Here is a 15,086-nt window from a genome sequence, read left to right on the forward strand (position 1 = left end):
CATGAGGGACACCCATCTGTATCTACATCAACAACTTGTAAACCTGTAGGAAAGTCAGCCCATACGAGGCGAGCCACTGTATCTGAGGGAGCACCTCTATGAGATAGAGCCTTGGGAATCTTCATCAAGAATTCTTCCACACTACATAAAAGATTTATGATGTTTGGTTTTGGTAAGTACAACTTGGAAAACTAATTATATGGTGAAATTATTCTTTTTACCTATCTGAGCCCTCCGAAAGAGTATGGATGTCTACTAGCAATATGTGTGAAAAACATCTCTCACCTGCAAGTAAACAAGACAAAAAATGAGATGCATTTCGAAAGCACACACTTCTCAAAATAAATTTGCAATGGAAAGTACTCTTACTAGTCATGTCCATGATGTCACGTTGTCCTGACACCTCCCCCTCTTGAAGATGCTCTGGAGGGTCTCTCTCTTGATTTTCATTTGTGGGGTCTCCCTCTTGAACATCATGCATAATGTCAAGACGTCTCTTTGTTCGCCTCTCACGTTGCACTTGAGATGATGTAGATGTATGCTCTTGGTGTGATTGTGGCACTTGTGACAGTGGTGTGGATGGTTTTGGGGCCACGCGCGAGGATCCAACTACTGGAGACTGGGTCAAGATTGTTGGCTGTGGGGAAGGTATTCTAGAGTCTTCTTGAGTTGGGGGCTCTCTTTCAAGCTCAGATTGGCAATTCTTAAATTCTTCAAGAAATAGATCAAGATAATTAGTAAAAAGGTAAAAATCCCCATACCTTTTTGTATATGTATATGTATGTAGATGTATATGTATATGTACATGTATGTGTATGTGTATATGCATATGTATATGTATATGTATGTAGGTATGTATCTATGTATATGTATGTAGGCATGTGTCTATGTATATGTATGTGTATGTATATGTATGTAGGTATATGTATCTATTTATATGTATATGTATGTAGGTATGTATATATCAAAACTTAACAATGTTTCTTTAAAATCTAACATGCCAATTCTTAAATGTAACATGAACTTTGTATGTATGTAGGAATTTAGTGTATGTATGTAGGTATGTATTTATGTATGCATATGTATATATACATATGTATATACATATGTATTTGTATATGTATATATCTGTATGTATATGTATCTAATATGTATATGCATATGGATAGTTTACATATGTATAGGTAGGAAGGTTTACATAAACATATACATTTACATTTACATGCATATAATTTAGTAGAAAGCAAAAAAGTACCTTTTTCTAGGAGCTCCTCACTTGGAGGCACATGATTTAGAGGATAGTCCAACCACCAAGGACATCTCTTAAATTCCCAATCAAAAACCCCTCTCTCAACCCATTCCTTCGGATACATTGTTTCCGAGGAATTTGGATCTACCCATTCTTTGATTGCTTCCGTCTCTTCGTCCATTAGACCTTGGCCAATGAGTAGCTGCACCCACCTACATGTCCAAAATAAAACAAACAGTACTAAAATATTTTTTTAAAAGCGTATATGTATTTTCTACAAAAATGTAATGGCATTGGAAGATATATACCTATAGACAACCCTCTTTGCGGCATTCTCCACCTCAGGTTGCTTTTGGCCTTCCTTTACTTTTCCAATCTTTGCCCACACCTCATGGAAGGCCCATGGTATGTGTTTCAATCGCTCCTCTTGCACCCATTGCATAAATGGTGGGATGTAGATAACATCATCATATACCAATAAACCCTCCAAAATAGAGTCTGCCTCTCCTATTAGCTCTTCCCAATACAACTCTTTCTTCATATGCAGCAACGTCTTTTTGTTATCCCCAAACATCTCTGAAATTACCTTGTCCTTTGCCCTCCCGGTCATAAGCATTTGAAGCAATTCCGTCTTCCTATTTCAGCATCATACCAAACCCATAAGAGATTAGATATTAAGGTTAGTTTATGTTAAGGGAGGTTTATTGACATGTGACATACCTTTGAGTTGAAATCCGAGATATGGCGACTGTGTAGAGCTTTTCTTTGGTCAGAGCAACCAATCCCTTCTTGGACCAATCATAGTTATATACGAGTTGAAAGAATGCATCACCATTGGATGGGTTTGCAATTATGAGCATCTTGTACGCTCTATCTCGAAATGTTTGCTCTACACCATGTCTGGCTTTCTCACATTTTGTCTCATATTCTTGCAACCCCATGGCATGTCTATCAATGCATGATATAGCTTGCTTCACCGCATTTTCAAACGGTGTCTACGTATAACGAAAAGGACTCATTATCACTCACACGATTAAAAAACATTGATAATCTGTTTATTAATGATATTGGGAAATGCAAACACTACTGTAAGATCCCTGTTCCCACCGAGCAACGGATTCACGATACTGGCAGCGGAAGTAGCACTTCTCGCGCGGGACAGGGGTCCCACATTCGGGGCCTCACCCACGGATATCCAGATAAGAGACTAATCCGTCGGTTGTTCCAAAACCGAACCCGGAAAAACTTCCTTTACCGGAAAGCACGGGCGATTCCACCTGGATAACTTTTTACTCTAACGTAGTCAAGAACATTTCTGTTCGAGCTGATCCAATTGCATCTATAAGATACATGGTCAGATTAAGGAAGAAACTTGCACTTGGATCATTGGGATCAACGCTTTTTTCCCCATTCAAGAGGCACAGCCGTTGATTCCTATCCATAGAACAGTTACTGTCCGGGATTTATTTTATCTATCGTAAAAACAAAAGTTTGAGTCTCGATTTACGGATCCATCAGTCCAGCCTAACCCCATCCGATCCCATGGGTTAGCCAACCGCCCAACCACTGTAGTGATGGGATCCAATTTGGAATTTGGTTAGGTTTTGTCCCGGGTACCAAGGAAAAGAATTCCAAGGCCCCCTAGCCGGAAGTTCATGCAAACATAAAACTAGCCACACCACTTACACACCCAATATGAAATTGCCTTTTTCTTAGCATCAGCTAACTTTAAAACAATCCTTTAATGAAACCATAGTACCACTGATCACAATCTTCCAATTTATCCGGTTGATTCATAATTTCCCATCATTCCTTCATCAGAGTATCTATGGCATCATTGGCAACTAGAACGCTCACCACCTGTCCACACAGGGGCCTTTTCAATAGTTCCTAGCCCATAATACTCGGCAATATAATCACTTATAAAAATCAAGATGGACTCTCGTTGAAGATCAGCAAGATCAACCAACAGATCCATATAAAGAGCCATGGACTCATCCATTGAAGACCAGCAAGGTCAATCAACCAGATCCATGCCCGGTTTCACAAAACAACTCTTACTCCTTGTTCCAATATCTTCCTCGACGCACGCGTGGGTATCCTGGGCGACCCAGAGCCCGAGCACCGTATGGTCAGCACCCTCTAGGATCCTTTCGCAGGTGACCTAGCGCTTCACTCATAGGCCGCTTCCTTGGTCCCTCATCCACCGTACCGGAAGCTCACCATTTAAATCGAACCGAGGCTGGTCAAGACCTCGGTCGACCTTGCTACGCGAGACGTCCTCCATTGACTCTCCGTCAGCAGTTGCAACTTTAACAGTTAGGTCTTCATGACCTTAATCCACAAGATGGTCAAAATGCTTCCCCAGCATTCTTGACATAAAACAGTCATTTACAAACAGTCACAAAATACAGTTTCTAAATCAAACTCTCGTCTTTCCACATTATCCCTCCTTAGTCCACATTACTTATTCCACATTCCATTCAATGTGTACTCATTCTCATCCATTTCCCCATCTCGACGACACATTAATTCACATTCACATTCATACATCCACATTTACATGGATACATCCATTTTCATATCCTCGTTTATACATCCACATCCCATATCCACATTCATACATACACATCCATATCCACATCCATACATCCACATTCACATCCACATTCACATTCACATCCTCATTTATACATCCACATCCACATCCATATTCACATCCATACATCCACATCTACATGCATACCTCCATTTTCACATCCTCATTTATACATCCACATCCCTTATCTACATTCATACATACACATCCATATCCACATCCATACATCCACATCCACATTCATATTCACATCCATATATCCACATCTATATGCATACATCCATATATCCACATCTATATGTATACATCCATTATCACGTCCTCATTCATACATCCACATCCACATACATACATACATCCACATCTACATACATACATACATCCACATCCACATTCCCATTCACATCTATACATCCATATCTACATCCACATACATACATACATCCACATCCACATTCCCATTCACATCTATACATCCACATCTACATCCACATTCATATACATCCACATCCACATTCCCATTCACATCTATACATTCACATCTACATCCACATACATACATACATCCACATCCACATTTCCATTCACATCTATACATCCACATCTACATCCACATTCACATCTATGCATATACATCTTCATGCATACATCCATTTTCACATTCATACATCCACTTTCACATTCATACATCCATACTCCCATCTCCACATCCACACATCCACATACATACATCCATTTCCACATTCCCATTCATGTAACCCCATATGTCTTCACATCTAATCTTTTACATCACATCCATTCTCGCCCTATCACAACCCATATACATCCTATTCTATCACATACACTTCTTACCTCATCCCATACACATCTTATCACATCCTATCACTTTCCATACGCATCTTATCAATTCTTATCACATCTCATACACCTCTTATCACATCTTATCACATTTCATATCTTTTAAAAAAAAAAGAGAATTCTTATATTTGATATAAGATTTCTCTACACATTTATTTATACATAAATTCCATTTAAGGAGACTAACACTTTCGAATTTAAAATCAATCTTTTATGCATCTTCTTATGCATAAATTCAGTTTGGTAGGAAATTACACTTTTAGAATAAAAGAATTTCTCTTATGCATCTAAGTTAAGCATAAAATCCATTTATGAGAAAAATCACACTTTTAGTATAAAAAGAATATCTTTTATGCATACCTATATGCATGAAATCCAATATGATAAAAGTAATACTTTTGATATAAAAATTTATCATTATGCATACTCTTATGCATGAAAATAGAAATGATAAAAGTAACACTTTTGATATAAAAATTTATCATTATGCATATTCCTATGCATGAAAATAAAAATGATAAAAGTAACACTTTTGATATAAAAATTTATCATTATGCATACTCTTATGCATGAAATAAAAATGTTAAAAATAACACTTTTGATATAAAAATTTATCCATTATGCATACTTCTATGCATGAAATAAAAATGGTAAAAATAACACTTTTGATATAAAAATTTATCCTTTATGCATAATATTAAAATTCAATTTCTCCATGATTATAATGAAATTCTTTCAATTAATCTAGGATGATGATTCCTAGAATATGGTAGGAAGTCCTCTTTTTATGCTTTGAATGAAAATTTTTTATGCATAATTTTTATAAAAATTTTGCCATAGCTCCGCTGCTATGACTGATAAATCTCAATTTTTCTAAGGGATAAAGCTTATCATTAAGGAAATAATTAAAATGATTCTCTAATTGGATCCTTAATCCATAATGGATTGAATCATCAATATACATAAACTAATAAAAGCATAAGAAAAAGCCATTAATTTGGCCTCAAGCATAGCTTTATCTTGGGTTAAGGAAAAGCTTTATGAAAAGCTTGATTTGGATTGAGAATGGGTCATGAGTATGACCATTTCTTGAGTGAGAGAGAGAATTTACATAAGAATCATTAGAATTTAAACATAAATGAAAATTAACTTCAATAGCATTTATTAAATTATGTAACTCTTCACTACTATTCAAACTTCAATAGCATTTAAAAAAAACCATACCAATTAAACTTCTCAAGCTTGAGAGGGGTTGAGAAGAGAGAAACATTGAGAAATTATAGAAAGATGAATATTCACTAATTACCTTACAACTTGCTTGATTCTTTGTTCACGGTAGAGGCCCCCAACCAATCAATTGGTTAAGTATGTTGATGGAGCCACTAATGGGAATTGAAGAAAGAGGGAAGCTCCAAAAACTAGTGAATTATTAAATGAATTCACAGTTTCTGGCTTAGGTGGAGTAGAGTAACGATGCATAAACACTATATATTTTTCAACAAGGGGGAGGCTTCTATTTATAGGAAAAATTGAGCTCCTAACCAAACAAACTGATTCTAGAATTTTCTAAATCAGTTTGGTCAATATTTGACCATTTTTAGGTCAGTTAAGCTAACTTTTTGGAACTAGACTTGAATGAGGAGAGAGGAGAGATGAAATATCTCAATTTTTATGAGTTTAAAACTCATTCAAGCATGTGAAATATGCACCTCCTTTAAAGAACTCCCCTTCCTTACATATGTGTCATAATGGAATCATTTTAATATTGCTCATAGTTTTTTTACTAATAAACCTTGTACATTTTCAACTCTTCATCTTATGTGAAATATGCACCTCCTTTAAAGAACTCCCCTTCCTTACATATGTGTCATAATGGAATCATTTTAATATTGCTCATAGTTTTTTACTAATAAACCTTGTACATTTTCAACTCTTCATCTTATGTGAAATATGCACCTCCTTTAAAGAACTCCCCTTCCTTACATATGTGTCATAATGGAATCATTTTAATATTGCTCATAGTTTTTTACTAATAAACCTTGTACATTTTCAACTCTTCATCTTATGTGAGCATTTAAGGGACTCCCCTTCCTTACATATGTGTCATAATAAAATCATTATACCCAAAATATCTCATATTTTTAATATTGCACATAGTTTTTTACTAATAAACCTTGTACATTTTCAACTCTTCACCTCATGTGAGCATTTACTCATTTTTGGGTATTTTCTTTTTTACAAGTTGGATTTATCTCCTTCCTACACATGGATTGATGCTATTGGTCCATAGGAACCTTAATTGGACCATAGTCTAAAGATTTCTGAAAATCTAGACCCTTAGACTAAGGTTCTTTATACCTATTTCCAATTAATTCCAATTGCACATTGGAAAATTCTTTTTGAATTTCTGTTTCAGGGGAACTCATCTGAATTAGAAGAGATCTTTTTCTATCCAAAATTATTCAAAATCTGAATATTCTCTCTCTAGAATATTTTTCTCTCTCTAGGCTAAAACAGATAGAAACAAGGTCTTTATATTTCTGAAGAGGGATTGATTACAGGGAAAGATACTAGACATCAAAAGGGGTTGGGGGAGGAATCTTACATTCTACCCCACTTAAAAAACGCGAGATGTCCTCATCTCGCAACTTGTGATAATTTCGCAAGATTCACGAATATGAGACTTAGAGAAAAATTTTAATCAAGATTAACCACCAAGATAAGTCTTAAAGAGAGCAAGATTCAAAATACGAACAAGATTTAAACTTTATTCATTCTCAGAACTTATACAGTAAAGATAGAGGAACTCTTTACACTTCCATAAGCCCGTCCATCATATGGTCACAAAAGCAGTCCTCACAAGCTGCACAAGTATAAGGTAACTCATCTATGGGAATGATTCTGTGGGTTATTGCTGCGCCTATCTCAGTGGTATGAGGTGTTCTAACAAAAGGACCTCTGAGAGGCAAGCCAAAAACGGGGTAAAGGCATATCTTCTCATGAGGAAGAAAACACGCCAGTAAGAAGACCCGCTCAGAAAACCCAGGATGCCTTGATCTCATGACGCAGTAGTATCGGGGACCCAAACCCAAAGCTTCAATAACCATGGCCAAGCGGACATTGTTACGAAAGTGCTGCTGACCCCAGGGTGTTACCCTAGTTATGTTTTGATAGGTCCGCCATTTGGTTTGCGCTACAGAAGTTCCCAAGTGAGGGAAAAGTGAGCGCTCATACTGCTCTATAAAATCCTTCTTCACAGATTCACTTGCGTCTTGAAGGTGAGGAATCATTATGGATAAAACTAGTTCTCGTTGCCAAGCCATGAAGGAGATTAAGAAAGAAAGGAGATCGATGGAAGTAAGATTACTGTGAGCGACAAGTAAAAGTTACGACTTATATAAAGGAAGGAGCTAGCGTAACTTAGAAGCCAACAGTAACTTGCCACTGAAGTTTTACCGTCTTTCCATGATTTGGGTTTGACACATATTTCTATAGAAAGCATTAAGAACCTTGAGATGAGAAGATAAAAGAGGTTCGTAGGCTAAGTTACCTACCTTCTTTGGTCCACAATATCTGGGAATAACTTCTTATACTTCCTAAGAGATAAAGAACTTCTTTTGGGCCGTACTCGAATGAAGACCAAAACCTTGATATCCAAAACATCGATTCTCACTTCTGAACTCATTGTTCTGAATCCTTAAAACAGGTGGGACTCTTGAGAAGTATTCAGGGAAAAGGTTCTTCCTTTTTTTCTTAAACAGAATCTTTCTTTTATTTTAGAGAGAGAATAATTATAAGATCAGAAAGGGAGATTCTTACTCCTGTATACCTCGAAGGCTGGGGGAGAATCTTACATTCTACCCCACTTGAAAAGAGCGAGATGTCCTCATCTCGCAAGGTAGAGGACAACTCTTTTTCTTAAGATCCAATTTTATTCTGGGTTCCTTATATTCTGGTCAACCCATCAGAATACTGGGATAATTATCCCTTAAATAGAACTCATCATTAAATAACAATTCATTTAAATCATATCATTCATAACTTTAACACGATAATGGTCCATTAGACCGAAAATTTCCTTCTGAACATTCCTCCACGGAATTTAAGTTAAGCAAGTTCTCAATTTGTCATTCCTTAACTTGATCTACCGTCTCAAGTATTAACAGTAGCAATTTGACAACATAATCCACTAATCTCATAGTGATTTGCTGAATCATTTTCATCATTTATCATTACAGGGACTCGTCCCAATCATCCACATTGTGGTTTCGCTCAGCTTATTACATTTCAACCCATTTTCAAGGATCATCATTTTTCAATCAGAATCCAAATCAATTCATCAGTTCCCAAACAGAATTAAAAATCATATCAACCACATTCAAAATCATCATCTGGATAGCATTAACGCTTATAATTTCAAGTCTTAGATTTACTCGTATATACTGTCAGTAAAGAGCTGCAGTATACTCTCGGTATATACGGGTAGTCACTGCCCTTGGAATTATAAGGTAAATACCATCATGTCTAGGCCTCAAGCAAGTCACGGATTCTATATAATTGCGGTACTTCCATCTGAAGACCCAATTACCAAATTACGAATTTCAGTTTGAATATCAAATTGTATGAATTATATCACACAATTACAACCTTTTTGATTCTTGAAAATTTTTTGATATATTTGGCTTCTCGGTTGATCCTCATTTAACCAAAATGCTCTGATACCAACTGTAAGATCCCTGTTCCCACCGAGCAACGGATTCACGATACTGGCAGCGGAAGTAGCACTTCTCGCGCGGGACAGGGGTCCCACATTCGGGGCCTCACCCACGGATATCCAGATAAGAGACTAATCCGTCGGTTGTTCCAAAACCGAACCCGGAAAAACTTCCTTTACCGGAAAGCACGGGCGATTCCACCTGGATAACTTTTTACTCTAACGTAGTCAAGAACATTTCTGTTCGAGCTGATCCAATTGCATCTATAAGATACATGGTCAGATTAAGGAAGAAACTTGCACTTGGATCATTGGGATCAACGCTTTTTTCCCCATTCAAGAGGCACAGCCGTTGATTCCTATCCATAGAACAGTTACTGTCCGGGATTTATTTTATCTATCGTAAAAACAAAAGTTTGAGTCTCGATTTACGGATCCATCAGTCCAGCCTAACCCCATCCGATCCCATGGGTTAGCCAACCGCCCAACCACTGTAGTGATGGGATCCAATTTGGAATTTGGTTAGGTTTTGTCCCGGGTACCAAGGAAAAGAATTCCAAGGCCCCCTAGCCGGAAGTTCATGCAAACATAAAACTAGCCACACCACTTACACACCCAATATGAAATTGCCTTTTTCTTAGCATCAGCTAACTTTAAAACAATCCTTTAATGAAACCATAGTACCACTGATCACAATCTTCCAATTTATCCGGTTGATTCATAATTTCCCATCATTCCTTCATCAGAGTATCTATGGCATCATTGGCAACTAGAACGCTCACCACCTGTCCACACAGGGGCCTTTTCAATAGTTCCTAGCCCATAATACTCGGCAATATAATCACTTATAAAAATCAAGATGGACTCTCGTTGAAGATCAGCAAGATCAACCAACAGATCCATATAAAGAGCCATGGACTCATCCATTGAAGACCAGCAAGGTCAATCAACCAGATCCATGCCCGGTTTCACAAAACAACTCTTACTCCTTGTTCCAATATCTTCCTCGACGCACGCGTGGGTATCCTGGGCGACCCAGAGCCCGAGCACCGTATGGTCAGCACCCTCTAGGATCCTTTCGCAGGTGACCTAGCGCTTCACTCATAGGCCGCTTCCTTGGTCCCTCATCCACCGTACCGGAAGCTCACCATTTAAATCGAACCGAGGCTGGTCAAGACCTCGGTCGACCTTGCTACGCGAGACGTCCTCCATTGACTCTCCGTCAGCAGTTGCAACTTTAACAGTTAGGTCTTCATGACCTTAATCCACAAGATGGTCAAAATGCTTCCCCAGCATTCTTGACATAAAACAGTCATTTACAAACAGTCACAAAATACAGTTTCTAAATCAAACTCTCGTCTTTCCACATTATCCCTCCTTAGTCCACATTACTTATTCCATATTCCATTCAATGTGTACTCATTCTCATCCATTTCCCCATCTCGACGACACATTAATTCACATTCACATTCATACATCCACATTTACATGGATACATCCATTTTCATATCCTCGTTTATACATCCACATCCCATATCCACATTCATACATACACATCCATATCCACATCCATACATCCACATTCACATCCACATTCACATTCACATCCTCATTTATACATCCACATCCACATCCATATTCACATCCATACATCCACATCTACATGCATACCTCCATTTTCACATCCTCATTTATACATCCACATCCCTTATCTACATTCATACATACACATCCATATCCACATCCATACATCCACATCCACATTCATATTCACATCCATATATCCACATCTATATGCATACATCCATATATCCACATCTATATGTATACATCCATTATCACGTCCTCATTCATACATCCACATCCACATACATACATACATCCACATCTACATACATACATACATCCACATCCACATTCCCATTCACATCTATACATCCATATCTACATCCACATACATACATACATCCACATCCACATTCCCATTCACATCTATACATCCACATCTACATCCACATTCATATACATCCACATCCACATTCCCATTCACATCTATACATTCACATCTACATCCACATACATACATACATCCACATCCACATTTCCATTCACATCTATACATCCACATCTACATCCACATTCACATCTATGCATATACATCTTCATGCATACATCCATTTTCACATTCATACATCCACTTTCACATTCATACATCCATACTCCCATCTCCACATCCACACATCCACATACATACATCCATTTCCACATTCCCATTCATGTAACCCCATATGTCTTCACATCTAATCTTTTACATCACATCCATTCTCGCCCTATCACAACCCATATACATCCTATTCTATCACATACACTTCTTACCTCATCCCATACACATCTTATCACATCCTATCACTTTCCATACGCATCTTATCAATTCTTATCACATCTCATACACCTCTTATCACATCTTATCACATTTCATATCTTTTAAAAAAAAAAGAGAATTCTTATATTTGATATAAGATTTCTCTACACATTTATTTATACATAAATTCCATTTAAGGAGACTAACACTTTCGAATTTAAAATCAATCTTTTATGCATCTTCTTATGCATAAATTCAGTTTGGTAGGAAATTACACTTTTAGAATAAAAGAATTTCTCTTATGCATCTAAGTTAAGCATAAAATCCATTTATGAGAAAAATCACACTTTTAGTATAAAAAGAATATCTTTTATGCATACCTATATGCATGAAATCCAATATGATAAAAGTAATACTTTTGATATAAAAATTTATCATTATGCATACTCTTATGCATGAAAATAGAAATGATAAAAGTAACACTTTTGATATAAAAATTTATCATTATGCATATTCCTATGCATGAAAATAAAAATGATAAAAGTAACACTTTTGATATAAAAATTTATCATTATGCATACTCTTATGCATGAAATAAAAATGTTAAAAATAACACTTTTGATATAAAAATTTATCCATTATGCATACTTCTATGCATGAAATAAAAATGGTAAAAATAACACTTTTGATATAAAAATTTATCCTTTATGCATAATATTAAAATTCAATTTCTCCATGATTATAATGAAATTCTTTCAATTAATCTAGGATGATGATTCCTAGAATATGGTAGGAAGTCCTCTTTTTATGCTTTGAATGAAAATTTTTTATGCATAATTTTTATAAAAATTTTGCCATAGCTCCGCTGCTATGACTGATAAATCTCAATTTTTCTAAGGGATAAAGCTTATCATTAAGGAAATAATTAAAATGATTCTCTAATTGGATCCTTAATCCATAATGGATTGAATCATCAATATACATAAACTAATAAAAGCATAAGAAAAAGCCATTAATTTGGCCTCAAGCATAGCTTTATCTTGGGTTAAGGAAAAGCTTTATGAAAAGCTTGATTTGGATTGAGAATGGGTCATGAGTATGACCATTTCTTGAGTGAGAGAGAGAATTTACATAAGAATCATTAGAATTTAAACATAAATGAAAATTAACTTCAATAGCATTTATTAAATTATGTAACTCTTCACTACTATTCAAACTTCAATAGCATTTAAAAAAAACCATACCAATTAAACTTCTCAAGCTTGAGAGGGGTTGAGAAGAGAGAAACATTGAGAAATTATAGAAAGATGAATATTCACTAATTACCTTACAACTTGCTTGATTCTTTGTTCACGGTAGAGGCCCCCAACCAATCAATTGGTTAAGTATGTTGATGGAGCCACTAATGGGAATTGAAGAAAGAGGGAAGCTCCAAAAACTAGTGAATTATTAAATGAATTCACAGTTTCTGGCTTAGGTGGAGTAGAGTAACGATGCATAAACACTATATATTTTTCAACAAGGGGGAGGCTTCTATTTATAGGAAAAATTGAGCTCCTAACCAAACAAACTGATTCTAGAATTTTCTAAATCAGTTTGGTCAATATTTGACCATTTTTAGGTCAGTTAAGCTAACTTTTTGGAACTAGACTTGAATGAGGAGAGAGGAGAGATGAAATATCTCAATTTTTATGAGTTTAAAACTCATTCAAGCATGTGAAATATGCACCTCCTTTAAAGAACTCCCCTTCCTTACATATGTGTCATAATGGAATCATTTTAATATTGCTCATAGTTTTTTTACTAATAAACCTTGTACATTTTCAACTCTTCATCTTATGTGAAATATGCACCTCCTTTAAAGAACTCCCCTTCCTTACATATGTGTCATAATGGAATCATTTTAATATTGCTCATAGTTTTTTACTAATAAACCTTGTACATTTTCAACTCTTCATCTTATGTGAAATATGCACCTCCTTTAAAGAACTCCCCTTCCTTACATATGTGTCATAATGGAATCATTTTAATATTGCTCATAGTTTTTTACTAATAAACCTTGTACATTTTCAACTCTTCATCTTATGTGAGCATTTAAGGGACTCCCCTTCCTTACATATGTGTCATAATAAAATCATTATACCCAAAATATCTCATATTTTTAATATTGCACATAGTTTTTTACTAATAAACCTTGTACATTTTCAACTCTTCACCTCATGTGAGCATTTACTCATTTTTGGGTATTTTCTTTTTTACAAGTTGGATTTATCTCCTTCCTACACATGGATTGATGCTATTGGTCCATAGGAACCTTAATTGGACCATAGTCTAAAGATTTCTGAAAATCTAGACCCTTAGACTAAGGTTCTTTATACCTATTTCCAATTAATTCCAATTGCACATTGGAAAATTCTTTTTGAATTTCTGTTTCAGGGGAACTCATCTGAATTAGAAGAGATCTTTTTCTATCCAAAATTATTCAAAATCTGAATATTCTCTCTCTAGAATATTTTTCTCTCTCTAGGCTAAAACAGATAGAAACAAGGTCTTTATATTTCTGAAGAGGGATTGATTACAGGGAAAGATACTAGACATCAAAAGGGGTTGGGGGAGGAATCTTACAACTACCTTCCACACAAGCTGTGCCAAGATTGTAGCTGGAGCATTGTACCATTGCTCTCCACTTCGTCGCTCCAAACTAAGCTCCATTAAAGCCCACCTCCTTACGTCTTCACCTAGGTAGTCCAATATGGATGATTTGTCCGCCATTCCAAATCGTTGAAACATGAAGATCTCATGTGATAATGTGGGTGTCACACTAGTGCGTACCAATTTGTGTTGTAAAGAGTCACAATGAGCTAAGAACTTAACTATGACTTCACAATGTCCATAATTAAGTAGAGAGAGATCACTTACTCATTTTGAGATCGCAAAGCCAATAGCAATTCTCCTTCTTGCTTCTTGTCCACAACCAAAAATTGACATTTGACCCGGACATGGCGTGAGGGGCTATGAGACCAAGCTAGAGAAAGCAAAATAAAGATATTACAATATATTACTTTTAATGTTGCATAAAATCACTCTATGACATTCAAAAGAACATACCTTTGCGCACTCGAGACATCCATGCCTTCACACGATGATTTCCATCCCAAACAAGAAACTTCTTACCACTGAGATCCTCCCACTCAGTTCCTCTGATTTCATCCTCAAATCTGTCATGTTGTACCACCCAGTTTGGTCCCCATTCTTGCAAGTCTATTTGTGTGACCGCGAAATACATAGAGCTTCCTGGACGTGT

General features: G+C 36.1%; 1 protein-coding gene across 1 annotated transcript; it reads right to left on the reverse strand.

The window, feature by feature from the left end:
• Positions 1-255: 255 nt before the first annotated feature.
• Positions 256-14,613, reverse strand: LOC147637869 (uncharacterized). Its single transcript, XM_086799067.1, has 6 exons — positions 14,414-14,613; positions 1,970-2,244; positions 1,834-1,884; positions 1,558-1,680; positions 1,319-1,461; positions 256-278 (listed from the first exon to the last, which is right to left on the reverse strand). The coding sequence occupies exons 1-6, from the start codon at positions 14,570-14,572 to the stop codon at positions 256-258; spliced, it is 774 nt and encodes a 257-aa protein (XP_086655193.1). The 5' UTR covers positions 14,573-14,613.
• Positions 14,614-15,086: the final 473 nt, after the last annotated feature.

The sequence above is a fragment of the Cibotium barometz genome, chromosome 6, assembly GCF_041138505.1.
Source record: "Cibotium barometz isolate CiBa-2024 chromosome 6, ASM4113850v1, whole genome shotgun sequence".
Taxonomy (NCBI): Eukaryota; Viridiplantae; Streptophyta; class Polypodiopsida; order Cyatheales; family Cibotiaceae; genus Cibotium; species Cibotium barometz.